General features: G+C 37.6%; 1 protein-coding gene across 2 annotated transcripts; it reads right to left on the bottom strand.

Annotated features, from left to right (window-relative positions):
- Positions 1-9,770: 9,770 nt before the first annotated feature.
- Positions 9,771-11,020, bottom strand: LOC121243920 (gamma-glutamyl peptidase 3-like). Of its 2 annotated transcripts, none has more exons than XM_041141980.1 (3): positions 10,619-11,020; positions 10,188-10,520; positions 9,771-10,017 (listed from the first exon to the last, which is right to left on the bottom strand). In XM_041141980.1, exons 1-3 carry the CDS (start codon positions 10,937-10,939, stop codon positions 9,862-9,864), a joined length of 810 nt encoding a protein of 269 aa, XP_040997914.1. In that variant the 5' UTR covers positions 10,940-11,020; the 3' UTR covers positions 9,771-9,861. The 2 variants fall into 2 exon arrangements, with proteins under 2 accessions (XP_040997914.1, XP_040997915.1); XM_041141981.1 differs by having other exon boundaries at positions 9,771-10,057; positions 10,619-11,019.
- Between the last annotated feature and the right edge of the window lie 6,529 nt (positions 11,021-17,549).

The following is a 17,549-nucleotide window of genomic DNA, read 5'->3' as shown; positions in this document are numbered from 1 at the left end:
TTTAGAGGCTCTACTAGGTGACATGGCAGTAATGAGGAAATTCTTTTTTCTTACTATGAGTAACAAATGAACATGCGAATGTTTGAGTTGGAGTCCCATACGGAGTCTTAGCTAGAGACTCATGCTTAAGATGCCTTGTTTTGGTGCATTTTGAATTTTTGAGGGATTTCTTTTTGTGAAGTAACACCCCTTGATGGACTGCATTAAAATCCACTAGTACTTTTGCTGTGCAGTGTGGTCATGTGTTGTGGCAGCTTGGTGGGCATGTTTGGCATGGGCTTTTATGTAATATAAGCTAGGAGTTTTGTAATACTTTTGCTGGGCAGTGTGGTATGTGTTTTGGGGACTCAGTGGATTTGATTGGCAGAGACTTTTATGTTATATAAGTTAAGATTTTGGTGATATTTTGATGATTATTATGATATACATAGTAACTAGATGGTTTCATGCAAGTGGCAGGTGAAGCATGGGGCAAGAATTGGTATATGATTTTAGCTTCTTATACATTCATGATATGTTTGCTTTACATAACCATCTTATATGTACTTGCTTTTTCTAACATAGGTTTTATGTACTACCCAAGCGTATCCTTAGTCTTTACATATATATTGAGGAAGAGCTTTGATACTAATGATCACACGTCACACTTATTTTTAATTTTTGTAATTTTTTTAGTTTTATTCTTCAAAAACTAATTAAGTTTTTTTACTCATCATCCATACATCACACATTTGGTCATAGAAAAAATAAAACAATAAAAAAATTATGTGTAGTATGTGGTGTGAGTATGATGAGTAAAATTTTTCTTTGAGGAAAGATTGTGAGTGATGTATGAGTTGCATAAGAAAGTAAGTATTTATTAGTAAAGTTGATTTTATAATTAGGTAGTTGTAAATGTGATAAAGTCTGAAAGTTGAATTGATGCAAGATCCCTTTGTTTATGAAGGTCATTAGATATAATGACAAAGGCCCGGTTTGTATTCGCAACCTATCTCAACTCATCTCAATTCATCTCAACTCATCTCACTACTATTTATTACTATTAATCAACTTTAACTCACAAATCTCACTACTATTCACAACTCATCTCACTACTATTCACAACTTATCTCAACTCATCTCAACTCATCTTCGAATCCAAACGACACCAAAGTGAAAATAATGGGCTTAGAATGTGTGTTCCTTTTGTAGTTAGTTATCACACAAGGGATGGTTTAATCAAAGCCATGCGAACTTGTTGATGGGGACAATATATGACAAAATCAGCCATAACTATGTAGCAACCTATGTCTGTCTACTTGAATGATATATGTATATATATATATATATATATATATATATATGTAGTGAACAACATATATATGCTATGTTGAAGATCTTGGATCTGGAGTGGCAATATTTTGGTGTATATGAAATGGATGTCCTCCCCAACATCCATTTAAAGTATTTCCAAATTGTATGTAATACTTGATAAGTAAGTGTGTTAAAGTGTATTCTCTAGTCTCGAATGGATTAATTTCTTATGATGATGTGCTTAATATTTTAATGTTATGTGAATATTTTTAACATTAGAAAGTAGATCATATGCTATGTCTATCGATTATATGGATATCCATATAATCTATGAAAAACATCTTCTTAATCGTAGGGATATTGTAGTGTTGGACATCCAATCCTGGCTAGCTACTATATGTGTATTCAAAAAAGTAGATCATGCACACTTCTTAGCTAAAGTATGGGTTGATGATTTATCAAAATAGTAGCAGAAATGAAAGGATTATGCAAATGTAATACGTGTTGGACATCCAATCCTGGCTAGCTGCTATATGTGTATTCAAAAAAGTAGATCATGCACACTTCTTAGCTAAAGTATGGGTTGATGATTTATCAAAATAGTAGCAGAAATGAAAGGATTATGCAAATGTAATACTAAAATTGAGTCATTTCATGAAAGTGGATGTTAAGTGATATTATGCTGTAAAATGATTCAGAAATGTTTAAATGAATGTACTATTGGTTAGGGTGCATGTAAAGCATTATATTTGACTAAAATCAATTAACTCCATTAACAGTCGGGGGGAAAAGAAAATATCGATTCTTTTTAGGACAAAATAGATAATTTTCATCCAAATATTGAGAGGAAGAACATGTAGGAAAATGATCAAATTAACACTATTTTCTACCACCAAATCTTGTCAAAAATAATGCTTTGGCTAACAAGGAAGTTTACTGATGGTAGTGACAATTATTTGTTGTGGCTTCAGTGCATGAAAATAGCTGTAATAAAAAATGCATGGCCATTACCATGAACTAATTGCTGTGGGAAAAGAGAACACTAATGATAAAAAAGGGGAAGGCCATGTCGTCGCAAATGGATTGTTCTCACCATACATTTTGGTGGAAAAAAAATCCACCCACCATACATCTTTATGGAAAAGGCCTCCAATTAGTATTTCCCATGGGCAAAAAGATTTTTTCCTTCCACCAAACTGGCAAAGAAAGCTGACTTATTTCGACAAGTCATTTTTTTGTGGGTAATAATACTTTTTCCAGAAAGTTGTTTCCGACGAGTGACCCACGAGCTGTTTTTATGGGAAATAACTATTTCCCATCAAATATATCCATTTTGCCATGAAGTAGTATCTTTGTGGAAAAAAACAATATCTGTTGTAATGCCATCATGATGCTAATTGGTTGATCTCTATGACTCTAGTATACCTTCCCTTTTTACAAAGAAAGAAGTTTTGCTCTTTATTTGTTTCAGACCGTCTTGTTAAGGGATTATGAGTACTAAGGGTAACCGACTGTGGTTTAATTAATATATACATATAGCTTTTGGGCATTTCGGTCATGTATTTTGCACTTGATGCGGTCTAGAAAGTGGGTCCACCCTTATATATATGTGATCATATGTAACTCTCCTTCATGTAGGCTCGGAGTGTCATGTGTTTTTCATAATTAATAAATCTAATTAAATAAATAATTAAACCCTGTAACTAAATCCAGTTGCTCCATCTAAGACTGACTTGCTTGCTCGTACTGATCATACTCACTCGGATGGTTAAAAAGATGAAATAAACTAAAATGAGTTGAAAACTCAATAAGAAATCTATCACAACTTCAACGTAATAAATATAAGATTTTTCATAAGAATTTCATGCTGAGAACTTAAATCATAATTGTTCATGCTGATGCTTATGCTATGCATGAATGGTTTATTTGAATTAACTAACTAATCTGATTTAACTGACTGATTTGACTGGTCAACACACTTAATTATGTGTGCGAGGTTGTGCACCGGCTCTAGGTCCCGTGGCCGCAATGGGAGTCGCTGATATTATTCTAGTATACTATGGTGAACCACACTTGAGTCTGTGACTTGCACATCTACCCTGAAATTACATTAGTACCACACATCTGAATAGCCATCTAATTTACTGATCTTATCTTATCTTGCACTTGAACTTAAGATGGCTTATTTGTCTTATGCAACGTGAGGTGCATGATATACATACTGATATAAATAACCATAAATTTCTAAATCTGAACATGATAATGAATGACATGATCGTGTACTGTGCTTGATGACATGCATGCATATGATATGAGTGGGACATAAAAAGTGACTATCAAAGAATTGGTTGTAATAATAATTTATGTAAGCTAAACTGTGATGATTCTAATTTGTGATCAAATTACTTACCTTGTCGCGTTGCTTTCTGAATTTCCTTCATAGCTCATTACCTATACGAAGTACAAATCGTCACTAACGTTTCTAGAAAAATATGTCATAATAGTCTGCGGAATTAATACATATCGTGGAGAATAATTTAATACATACTATGTTTCATACAAAAACATTAAATATTAATATCATAAAACTAATAAAATACTACTATAATATCTAATCTTTCCAGTATCATTAAATGTATATATATTCTTTTATCTAAGTTTATAAAATAATTGGTGAAAATATTCAATTCATAAAAATAGGCTTAATCATATTTAATATTAAAATCCTTGTACAAAAACAAGTCGTACAACATCAACTTCGTAAATTGGCTAAATAACATAATTGTTAGATTTTACAAGAAATGTAAATAAATACTAATAACATATTTTTTTAATCATAATTTAACATTACTAACATATAATTTAGTAGGGAACTGTGTTCTATCTTCATTTATTAAATTATTAGTAGTTCATAAAATATCCTCAATAATATTTTAACATTAAAAATCATTGTAAACTTCTAATATATAGTCTAATTAATCATAATTTAACCCTTAGTAATACAATTAAAACCATAACTTATTTTTATGTAAACCATCGCTTATGGGCTAATATAATTGTCCATGTAAAATTATGGATAACTTAAAATAATATAGTAGAATTTTAATTACATTAAAATGAAGCTCAATATAGAAAATTTGTATCTCTGGAACATAATTCAAATAAAACACAGTTTAATTGAAACTCAAGCCTAGTCCATGTAAAAAGAATACATCTAATAGCATACAAATTACACTCAGGATATAAACATAACTAGAATGAAAGAGGCCACCATTATATAGAAACTAGGGCTATGGGAAGGAGACATAATATATATATATATATATATATATATATATAAGTTCCCTTTATTTTGATAGCAGCAGAACATGGAAAAGGGAGAGAGCTGGCAGTAGGGCTTGTCGAGAGGGAGGAGGAGCACGTGGCTGAGCTGGGCGAGACGATGGTGGTTGTGCTAGGCGACCTTATTTGGCGCAGTCGTGGAAACGGTGTGGAGGAGGCTGGCGACGTGGGGTCATTGGTTTGTGTCTCACGGTGTGGAATACACACTCTGCTTTTGGTGAGAGAAAAATAGGAGTGTTGGGCGGTGCTGGGCCGATGGCGTGGGTCTACGGTGGTCCTAGGCAGAGGCCACAGTGCAATTGGACCAGAGTTTGGACATGGGCAGAGGCAGCGGTGTAACTAGGCAGAGGTCGCGGTGCACACTCTGTTTGCTAGAGAAAAGAATTCCTCTGTTTTTCTATATTCATTTCTTACATCTTTATAGTATTGGTTTACATATTTATAGCCAGAAATGAAAAGTTATACATGAAAGAATATTCTAGACTCTAGGTTTGCTAAATGGAATGAGGTACATCGCTGCATGCTGCAGGTGTTTATTACGTGGTGCTGTTATAATCTTTTGGTTGTGAGACTTATGAGCTAGGCTTTATTGTTGAAACAATATTAGCCTTAACATCCTCCCTCAAGTCAAGCGGCAAGTGTTGTAGGTGTAGACTTGAACACAATGAGGCAAACACGCAGCAAAGAGAGGCTTTGTTAAGGCATCCATCGACAAGTTGATCTTTTTCAGAGATAAATGCCACTTGTAGTGACTTATTTAAGACCCGATCATGTACGAAGTGGAAGTCAATTTCGACATGTTTAGTTCATGCATGAAAAACTGGATTTGAAGAGAGATAAGTCACAGCCATATTGTCACAATAAATCAAGGGAGCACGAGTAAGAGTGATATCCAAATCATGACAAAGATGTTGGAGCCAAATGACATCTGCTGTGGCTTTAGCAACTGCTTTAAATTCGGCCTCACGGGCGAATGTAGGTTGTTTCTTCGGGACACCCTGCCCAGTCGGTGTCAGAGAATGCAGTGAGATTGAGATTGGAAGACGGTGAGAATTGCAAACCAACCTGTGAAGTATGTTTCAGATAGCGCAAGATGCGCTTCACTGCTTGCCAATGGGGTACACGAGGAGCATGCATATATTGACTCACCTTGCCAACTGCATAAGATAAATCAGGCCTTGTGAAAGATAGGTATGAAGTGAACCGATAGTGCTTCGGTATAGTGTAGGATCTTCAAAGATGTTCCCTGTGAAGGCACTTAATTTTTCAGAGGTGGCCATGAGAGTCTTTACAGGTTTAGCAAACTGCATATTGGTTCGTGTAAGTAGATCGAGAACATACTTCTGCTGAGTTAAAATCAAATCATTTGGTATAAAGGTCTCTTCAACACTAAAATCAAACCATTTGGTGTAAAGGTCGCTTCAACACTGAGCAAGTAATGCAGGTTACCAAGGTCAGTAATGGGAAAATCAGTGCACAGGTTGATGATGAGTTCAGATATATAAGAAGTTAAGGAGCTAGTGATCAACAGATCATCAACGTAGGCGAGTACAAAAATTGTGTTGGACTTGGTCTTACGTAGAAATAGTGAGGGATCTGCTGTGGAGATTGTGAACCCGAGATCAACCAGACGACAACTTAGCCTTGAGTACCGTGCACGTGGTGATTGGCGAAGTCCATAGATAGCCTTATGTAACCTGCAAACATGAGATGAGAATTGAGGATGAGTAAATCCAGGGGGTTGGGTCATGAACACGATTTCATGCAGGGGTCCGTGAAGAAACACATTCTAAACGTCATATTGATGGATTGGCCAGCAACGAATTACAGCAAGAGCAATAACAGAACACACGGTTGTAGGCTTCACTACGGGACTAAATGTTTCATCAAAGTCAACCCCGGATTGTTGAAGAAAACCCTTGGCGACTAGCTGAGCTTTCCGTCGTTCAATGGAGCCATCAACAAGTCGTTTGGTGCGAAATACCCATTTACATGTAACAGTGTTGGAGGCCTGTGAAGATGGAGCTAAAGTCTATTTATGATTGGCTAGGAGAGCATTGAACTCGTTTGTCATTGCCTCATGCCATTCAGGGTATTTCTGAGATTCCGTGAAGCTTGTGGGTGATTCTGGAATGGTGGTACAGGTATTGAGAAGAGCACGAGGTGGAGGCCACCTAATGGTACTGCCAGTGAACTGTCGAGGTTGGAAAGATCTGGTTTGGGACCGTGTTACCATTTGATGTGCAGGTGGTAGAGTATCAGACGAGAGGGAACTCTGTGCTGGTGATGATGGTTGAGAGGAAGAAGAAGAAGAAGAAGACAAAGGATGTGGGCCCAAGATGGAAGAGGGAGGTGAAGTCATGGTTTGTTGGATTATTTGAAGGAAGTGATGGAAGGACCACGTGAATTGAAGAAGGAGAGGTGGTGGACTCAGGTGTTGACGCATGTGCAAAGGGAAAGGAGTCTTCATTAAATTGAACATCTTTAGATGTGTAGGAGCGGCCAGAGGAAATGTTATAACAAATGAAGCCCTTGTGGGCTGGACTGAGACCCAGAAAGACACAAGATATTGAGCGGAAGGAAAATTTGTGTTTGTTATAAGGTGTAGTGTGAGGCCAACATTCGGAACTGAAGACACATAAAGTGCTATAATCTGGAGATTTTTGGTGAAGAAGAAAATAAGGAGAGGAATTATGTATTGAAGGTGAGGGTAGAATATTGATTAGATACACAACATGAGTGAAGGCAAACGACCAAAAATTGAGTGGGACCGAGGCATGGGCAAGGAGAGCTAAACCCGTGTCCACAATGTGACGATGTTTACGCTCGATGATGCCATTTTGTGTATGAGTGTAAGGACATGTAATACGATGAATAATACTGCGGGATTCTAACTATGAAGTGAAGGGTCGAAATTCACGCCACCAGTTCGATTGAAATTGTTTTATTTTTGTTTGGAATTGAAGTTCAACTTGGGTTTTGAATTTAATAAAGACTTCAAGTGCTTGAGATTTTGTTCTGAGAGGAAACAACCATGTGTAACGCGAGTAATCATCCATAATAATGTAATATTGAAATCCATCATGTGATACATGTGGGGAAGGACCCCATAAATCTGAAAAGACAAGTTGAAAAGGAGTGGTGGACGTGTGGAGACGTGTGTGAGTTGGATATCTATGGGATTTGGCCTTAGCACAAGCATTACAAACAGATGGAATTATTAATGGATCAAAAGGTAGACCATGGCGTTGCAAAATGGACCGAACAAGCTTCATAGATGGATGTCCGAGCCGTGAATGCCAAGTATGAACCGAAATGGATGTAATCAGAGTAGTGGAAGGTGGAGGTGAAAAAGAGTAGTGGCCGTTATGGATGGTCCCTTGAAGAAGAGGTCTCCCCGTGATGCATTCCTTGACACAAAAAGAATTAGCAAAAAATTCAAAGAAGACGTTATTGTCGACACAAAACTGACAAACAAAGATGATATTTTTCTTAAATGAAGGAACAGAAAGGATTTTGTTTAACAAAAAGTTAGAGGAATTAGATGAGAAAGAGGCTACACTAGAGTGAGAGATGGGTATTGTGGAACCATCACCAACACGCAAAGTTTCCTCGCCATGATACTCAGCAGCTTGCAAATTCAACTTGGATAAGTCACTGGTGATGTGGTTGGTTGCTGCTGTATCCGGATACCAGTTGGGATCTGAGGTATAGTTTGATGAAAAGTTGGCAGTAGTTGGGGAGGCAGCAGTATAGGCCTGATTAAATTGGTACAAGCAGGTAAGAGCAGAATGCCCCTGACCGTTGCAAACCTGACAAACCAAACGACTGTCAGTGGAAGAAGAAGACATGTGACTATGGTTACCTGTAGGCGCCTCACGACCACGATTTGAGTGGCCATGACCACGGGAGTTGGTGTGACCCAGTGATGTCCCCGACCACGTTGGGGGGACTGATTTTTGGCAATGTAGTGAGCAGATGGTTCATTGGAGAAAATATTGGTATTGGTGTGATGAAGCATATGAGCTTCATGTTCTAGCAGATGACCAAGAAGTTCAGTAGAAAGAATAGGCTCCAACCGAGTAGCAACCGACGAGACAAGTGCATCATAAACAGGCCCGAGCCCAGCCAAAAGGTAAGGGATGAAATCTGCATCTGGAAGAGGACGTCCTACGACAGCCATAGTATCAGCCAAAGTTTTGGCACGAGGGAAATACGTCGAAATAGAATCAGCTCCTTTCTTAAGTGAGGCTAATTGTAGTTGGGTTTGAATGATTCCTACTCGAGAGACAGAAGCATAAGTGGACTCGAGAGAGAGCCACACAGCACGGGCAGATGTGCATCCCACAACTTGAGCCATGATAGGTTCAGAGAAGGATGAAATGAGGGTAAACATCACGAACTGTTTGGGAGCGCCATCGACTAACGTTGGTTTGGGAGAAGGAGATGAGCCGTCGACAAACTTGTAAAGTTTCTGTCCACAAAGATAAGGTACAAGTTGTACCTTCCATAATAGATAGTTATCGGGAGTTAATTTGACAGAAAATTGTGTGAGAAAAACTGGGGTTAGAAAGGGAGGGAGATGATGAGTTTGAAGGAGTAGCCATGGACGTTGGTCCTATGAGGCTCTGTATACCATGCTAGAGAAAAGAATTCTTCTGTTTTTGTATATTCATTTATTACATCTTTACAGTGTTGGTTTACATATTTATAACTGGAAATGAAAGGCTATACATGAAAGAATATTCTAGACTCTAGGTTTGTTACAAATGGAATGAGGTACGCCACTGCATGCTGCAGGTGTTTGTTACGTGGTGCTATTATAATCCTTTGGCTGTGAGACCTGGGAGCTAGGCTTTATTGTTGAAACAATATTAGCATTAACACTGTTTTACGGCTGGACAGCGTCGTGGTGCACACTCTGTTTGCAGTAGAGGGTGGCTAGCTCGACGTGGGGATTGGGCAGTGCTTGGTAACTCACTGCAACTCAGGCGGCGGCAATTGGTTCTTAGGTCTAAGGTGATTTACAGGAGGGTCTTGTGTGTGCGTAACGAATAGAAGAATAAAACATGCAAGTTTTATGTTTATTTAAGAGCGAAACGAATGATGTGACTCAACAAGATTAAATATTCCTCTTTGAAAATCATATATTGGTATATATAGATTCCTCAACATATGGAAAAAAAGGTTAAGTACACAGGCTACGACATGTTTATGCTAACCATGTTAGGTTAGACGACAGAGAAAGAAATTACAGGATAAAAACAGTGAGCAGAACAGAAAATTGAGAACCCCCAAGTTGATCTTCAGAAAGGAGGCGAGACCATCATCCCTTGAGAAAGTTCCTGCATATTCTTTCCCAGTACTTTCTATCCGGTTCAGCTGTTTGTAATATAAACCTTACTTTGTCAGCAAAACCTCTCTGCAATTATTCAAATTCAGATTAATTTCTCAAACGTAAGTGTGAACATATGTTGTGGAAAAAGAAGCTAGACCGTGGATAAAAAAGGCCTAAAAAAAAGATCCCAAAATAGAAGAACTTGGTTGACTACCTCAAAGGCATCCATATTGAGAAGGCGATCAATGAGATTATGAAGAATGTCTTGGGTGTACTCAGGATGGCCTTGAATGCCTAAAATATGGTCTCCAATAGTGAACATTTCCACACCTGTCTTGTCTGAGAAAGCAATCACTTCACCTCCCGGAGGAACCTCAAAAACCTCATCTTGGTGGCACTCAATAATGGAAAGTGAAGTTGGGATTTCACCCAAGTCATCAAGGAAGCAGCATGGTGCCAAGTCCTTCAGTATGCTCACTTTCCTCAGCCCCACATCCCACCCTGTATAGGCTTTGCCCACCTTTCCACCCAATGCTCTGCACAAGACCTAGAACGACAAAAAAAAAAAAAAAAAAAAAGTTTTAAATTTTCTGCTAACACCGTATGAAATCACCAAAAAATTTAAGTTAAAAGAGGATTAGTAACCTGATGACCGAAGCAAATCCCAAAAACTTTTTTCTGCATGGCATCCAAAGTTTGCAGAAGCAAGCAAAGCTTGAGGATCCAGGAATCATTCCCATAAGCATCACTAGGGCTGCCACTTACCACAAATCCATCATAGTTTCGGAGTTCATTCATGTCAGGGAACTCCCCCTCTATGACCCTGTACAAGTCCCAACTCTCTCCTTCTTCCCCAAAAGCTGCAACAAACACGTTGAAGTACCCACCATACACTTTCTTGACATAGTCGGAGTCCTTTGCAGCTAGAAGAAGGGCATATCTCCTCTCTCCTCCGTCGACCTTCATCTCCTAGCTAGAAACTTAATTAGAATTTTCTTTTGTTCAGGAAATTCAGGATTTGGGGTGTTGGAGTTTGCAGAGGGAGTGGGCCCCTTTTATAGAAGCAAAACCCATTTACGTGTGATGGAAAATTGAATTACGTAGGGACATCTGGGATAGCCATCGTAACACATTCTGTAGAGGCATCTGAGAACTGATGATTGTGCTAATCAAAAGTGAGACCGTGTACACTACTCTTCTTTGGGCAAGTCCACGTACGTCCCCTATCTGATTCGATGGATTCCGCGATGGTTTCACTTTGGATAATGATTCTTAATTAACATCCCATGCATGAGATGTATGTCTTGAGAGATTTACTTCATTCTTTAAATATTTGGGGCAGCAATATTTCGGCTGCCAGTGCAGAATCTTCACCGAACATAAGGCTTTTATGCATATATAGTACTTGAAATGTAAGATTATGGTCATCTCACTAGAGACGATTCTAACACAGTTGGGTAATCAATGACCTCTTGGAAAATCCCAGAATAAATTCGAATCATTTCGGCTCCATTAATTGGAAACAATTTTCTCCATCCATCCTTCGATGCTTAATTTGTGGTTAGAATATGCAGATCATAAGGTCCCAAGACAGTGTTTGTGGTGCAAGAAATTGTTGGGTCTGATTCGAGAAAGTTCGAAGTATTAGGTTCTGTTTCCTTGTTGATGAATTTGGATTCCAGTTTGTAGTGGGGAAAGTAGATGATCTTGGGATTTTGCCACTGGAATATGCTAGTTCTTTAAGCAATTTGTTCCACTGATCCTCTAATTAATTGCCTGTGTTCTGATGATATCGTAAGGATTTTCTTTTTGGTTCTTGCTTATATTAATTCGCTTCTTATGATCAATTTGATGTAACTATGAACTTTCCCTAGAAAGTGGGAAAAATTCACATTACAAAATGGAGAATATATTTGTAAGTTTGAAACTAATACATAGAGAATCTTATCTTTCTCGCATCTTCCTCTACCATATTAGGAAAATTTTACACACTACATCATCATCACAATCTTATCTCACTATCAGTATTTATTTATTTATTTATTAATAAGAGATGATCCAAGGGTAAAGCTGGAAAGTAGTGGAAAAAAGAGACAACCTAAGATTGAAGTCCCATGATAAGAGATGATCCAAGGGTAAAGTACCATGATTGTGAGCCCTACTAAATTGGTTGAACATAGTAACTTTGATATAATACTTTTAAGATGAAAAGTATATCCCTTTAGGGCTCCGATTACTGAACATAAGCAGTTTAGGGTTCCTTACATAGGTATTTCCTCAAGCAAATATATATATATATATATATATATATATATATACTTTAATCTAAATGGTTGAAAATATGTTTTCCATGATTGTTTACGCGTTAAAAATAATAATAATAATTTGTATTATTGCTACATTAATGACTCGACATAGTTAGTAGATCGAAGTACTCATGTTCATTTCATTCATGTATAAATATTTTGTTCTGTTTCTTTCTCTTCTCTCATTTTAATCATTTCTATCATATATATACCTCTAACTTATATATGTTTACGCTCTATTGTCCGTCTGAAATCAACTTAATACCCGCCAAGCCTGCTGCAATATGCCTCTAATTTGCCTTGCTTTTCCACTAAGATGGATAATATATATGAAACATTACTTGTATGGCCTGTACTGCATGCATGGAATTCACACAATATTGTTTGCATTTTATTAATCCACATATATAATTTTCAAAAAATCTTGCTAATTATTATCTCTTACAAAATTCGAATTGATACGCTCCAGCTGAAAAAAAAAAGATTAAAAAAGGGTCAATTGTTGAGAAGAAACACTTATGTTTTGTTAATGTGGGTATATCATGTGTATAATGTTTTTTTTTTTTTTTTTTTTTTTTTTTAAGTTTGGTGTGCAAAAATTATTTTTTATGTATTCGTAGCCTTAGATACGTACATACATTTCCAGATTTTCGTTTTATAAAAAATATCATGTTATAAGGGGAAATTAATTATTCTCCCAGTTGTGAAATGCTGGAATCCTTAGGCTCAGAGAGCATAAAAAATAAAAGGGAGAAAAACTTAGAGCATCTTCAAAAGATGGGGGAGACAATTAGCTAGTGGCCGGCAGTTTGATGTTGGACAAGTGTTGCAAAGTAAAATAGTTACATATATATATATATATATATATATATACACGTCCTTATTTATATATGCACACTACAAGAAAAGCGAACTTTTGTGATCAATTTATTGTAATCAAAAGGTTATTCGTAATTAAAATTAATTGTAAATAGTCATTTTGCTAAAATTAACTAGTCACAAAAATCTATTTTTCTTATAGTGACAAGTGTCAAAATGTTCATCGTGAACATGGAAAATCAGCCAAATTCATGTTTGGATTCTCCAAGCTGGAAATATATAGCTGCTAGCAGTTGAACTTTAATTCTTGATGATCATCATGATCATGTTCTGATCATGAATGTTCCTAGCTAGCTAGCCTTGATCTAGAGCATGCGCAATATCTTGTATTTGCTATACATCGTTAACGTACGGCTTTTTTGGTCCCACGTGTTTGCTTTTGATCTCTAGCCTCTTATTTTTCCAATTTAATTATAAACTTCTTTTTTGGAGCTTGGCTAATAAATAGTTGGCATGGTTTGATGATGAGAGGCTGAGAAGTTCGAACTGAACGCGCGCACTTTAGCCTTCTCATTAATTGTATTCATTTTAAAAGTACTGAAGGATCCTTCCAAAATCAGAATCATCGTGCATGCATGAATTTTCCTTATTGCATGCACGTACGTGATTAATTCACAGCCAATTAGCTTAGCTCGTAAAATCAGTACTACTACTACGTGCATGGGCACAGACACATGTTTCTTTACATGAGTGAATCCTTATTGACTTTTGACACTCGGCTAGGTAGACTCTCCCTAGCTATCTAGGTTGAGCCACTAATATCATGTATTGATCAATCAAGGGCTTGAATGCAACTGCGAATTACATAAATGTGGGTGCATGGATGAAGTGTTCAATCTCGTCCGCAGTCACTCTCTTTATTAGGCTAAAAGGCTTTTTTTATTCCTTCTTTTAAAATCATTAATATCGAACCATGAAGGATTAGAGAGGAGAGGATGAGTTGTCCATGCAAAAGCTTGATCGTTATGCAGGTGAAATTAGTGAAATATTGAAGAGGTAGGACAATAAAATTAAAAGTAAAATGGATAGTACGTACCAATGGTTCTTATCGATGTATGGATTTTGGCTTAGTTAAGGACGTGGTGGGAACATTAGAAGGCGATTTCTTATGATCCTATTAAGTGGATTGAATAGTTGCAATAATTAAAAGCTATAATTGGTAGACTTCATATGTTTTGGCACATAATATTGCTTGTGTGCAGTTTTCACCTTTGCTTTGTGCTATTCCGGTTCAAAGCTATGGAGGATAATCTAAATGATTTGTATCAGCGTCTGTCGTTGACAGACGAGGAGAATGAGGAGGTGGTGGTGGAACTAGATAAGTTGGAAAATGCACTATTATGTGGGGGGAAGTGTTTGATTCTAAAGTTGTTCACTAATAAGCACTGCAATAAGGACATGTTTAAGGCTATGATGAGGAAAGCTTGGAGGCCTGTGCACCGGGTTAGATTCAGGGATCTGAATGCAGAGTTGTTCCTTGTGGAGTTTGATGATATTTGAGATAAAGAAAATGTTCTCAGAGAGGGTTCTCGATCGTTTGACAAGCAACTTATTCTGATGAAGGAAGTTTATGGTAGTCAGTAGGTTCATTAGATTTCATTTACAGAGGCTTTGTTTTGGATTAGACTACATGATCTTCCCTTCATGGCCAGGAATGAGTACGTGGGCCGTTTGGTTGGCAACAAAGTTGGCAGGGTAGAGGAGGTGGATCTGGTTGAAGGGAAAATAGCATGGGGCGAATTTATGCGATTGCGTGTTGCTATTAATGTGTTCAAACCTTTAATGCGAGGAACTAAAATTAACATTGGCACTGGAAAATCTTTCTGGGTTTGATTTTCCTATGAGAGGATGCCCAATTTCTATTATAGATGCGGGCGTCTAGGTCATGCCGATAAGGACTATGTTTATTGGGGAAAATCCCTACTTTCTGATGCAATTGAACTCCCATACGGTGCTTGGCTGAGGGCTACAAGGTCTAGTGAATGTGGTAAGGTTTCTCAATCCAGAGATAAGTCTAGATCAGTGAAACACAATTTAGGTCTTGTTATGGGATCTTCACTGGTGTCTGTGGAAGGAGAGGCTTCGCCGACGAAACCTGGTGATCATTTGGCAGGTGAAACTAGTGGAGTAATTCTTGAAAGAGACAAGGGAGTTGAAGTTCAGTTGGTTAAGGATACAGAGATAATGGCCACGTTAAACAAAGGAAAGCAGTTGGCGAGTTTTTAGGATATGGATTCTGAGACGATGGTTGTACAAGGTCAACTCAACGGCTTTTAGTCAAAGGGAAACCATCATGTTTCTGAATATGTGAGGAAAGTTAAGAATTTTACTTCTGAAGGGCTCATGGATAGGCTTCTAAAGTCTCAAGGCCCAGGAATGGAATTTATAAGAGCGGTGCTAGCGAGGTCAATGGTGATTCAACAGATCAATCGATGGCGGCCGGTGTCCAGCACCACCGGGAACCATGAGAAATATGAGCTGGAATGCTCGTGGGCTTGGGAACGTATGGGGCATTTGTATCCTCTATGATTTGATCAGGAGGGAAGGGCTCGATGTGCTGTTCTTGCAAGAAACAAGGTTTTCAGTTCGTGAATTCAAGCACTATAAGTTCAAATTTGGTTTTTCTAATTGCTTACCGATTGGTTTTTGTGGAAGAATGGGGGTTTAGCTTTGTTATGGGGAAAGGATGTGGATTTATCTATTATTAGTTTCTCTAATTTCCATATTCATGTTGTTATTCAATGTGATTCGAATTCTTGGTTTATATCTGGTATTTATGGAAATCGATCCCAATGTTAGTAAAAGGTTTTGAACCTAGGAGTTGATGAGGACTTTGAGAAGTGCGAATGAGGATCCTTGGTTGGTCCTATGGGATTTCAATGAAGTGCTGTGTCGCTCTGAAAAAAGGGGTGGGAGGCCCCGACTTGAGAGACAAATTGAATTCTTTAGGACAGTGGTTGATGACTGTGGCTTGAGAGACTTAAGATCTAGAGGTAGTCCTTTTACTTGGGGTAACCGTAGGGAAAGGGAATAGTGCATCAATAAAAGGCAAGACTGTTGCCTAGCTAATTTTTCTTTGTGGAACTTGTTCCCAAATGCCAATGTTACTCATGGCTTGGTAGCATACTTGGATCATGTGCCGATTTGGGTAGATATGGAATGTGTTTTGGAGCTTTCTAGAGTTAAAAAGTCTTTTAAATTTGAGGCTATGTGGGTAGGTGAAGAAGCTTGTGAGAAAATTAATCAAGAAAATTGGGAAAAATGTGCATCTCCGTCCAACATGGGTGAGGTGATAAATGTCATTAAAAGCTATGGAAATTAGTTGAGTTCCTGGAATAGACAGTCTTTTGGGCATGTGCAACAGAAACTTCGTAGAGCAAAATAAAATTTCGCTTTGGTTCATGACAAAGGCCTATTTGGGGTTGGTACAGAGGAATATGATTGTGTAAGAGACGAGGTGCTAAAATGGCTTGAAAGGCATGAAATTATGTGGTGACAAAGGTCTAAAGCATTGTGGTTGAAGGACGGAGACCAAAACTCAACGTATTTCCATATGAAAACTTCACAAAGGAGGAGGAAGAACAAACTAATTAAAATACAGGGTGATTATGGGATTTGGCATGAATCTCACGGTCAGGACAGAATAATCCCGCATTACTTCCAAAATTTGTTTACTTGCTCTAATCCAAGTGGTTCTTTGGATTTTCTAGAGTCTTTATCAGGTAGAGTGAATACTGCAATGAATGATGAGTTGACAAAGGTTTACTCTGTGGATGAGATCAAAAGTGCACTTGTCCAGATGGATCCCTCAACAGCTTCAGGTCCAGATGACATGTCTCCAGTCTTCTTTCAAAAATATTGGCATGTGGTGGGTGAGTCAGTGACTTTTACAGTTCTGGAGGCATTGAATTCAGGTTATTTTCCAGCCTCTTTAAATCACACATATATTACTCTTATACCAAAAAAGAAATCTCCTTTAAAAGTCAGTGATTATAGGCTCATTAGTCTTTGTAACGTGACTTATAAATTGATTACAAAGGTGATTACTATTAGATTGAAAACTGTTTTGAATGGGGTTATTGGGGAGAGCCAAAGTGCTATTGTTTCTAGTCGTATGATTATAGATAATGTTATAATTGCTTATGAGTTAATGCATTACCTTAAAAGAAAGAAAAAGGAAAAGAAAGGGTTTATGTCTTTGAAATTAGACATAAGTAAGGCGTATGACAGAGTTGAATGGAGCTTTATTAAGTCAGTAATGGAGATGATGGGGTTCAACCAGAATTTCATTAGCTTGATTATGTATTGTGTCAGCTCTGTTTCTTATTCAGTGCTAATCAATGGTGATCCAAAAAGCCCTATAAATCCAACTAGAGGATTGAGGCAAGGGG

The sequence above is a fragment of the Juglans microcarpa x Juglans regia genome, chromosome 8S (genome assembly GCF_004785595.1).
Source record: "Juglans microcarpa x Juglans regia isolate MS1-56 chromosome 8S, Jm3101_v1.0, whole genome shotgun sequence".
NCBI classification, from domain to species: Eukaryota; Viridiplantae; Streptophyta; class Magnoliopsida; order Fagales; family Juglandaceae; genus Juglans; species Juglans microcarpa x Juglans regia.
Note: the sequence above shows the minus strand (reverse complement) of the source record. Positions and strands in the feature narration are given on the sequence as shown.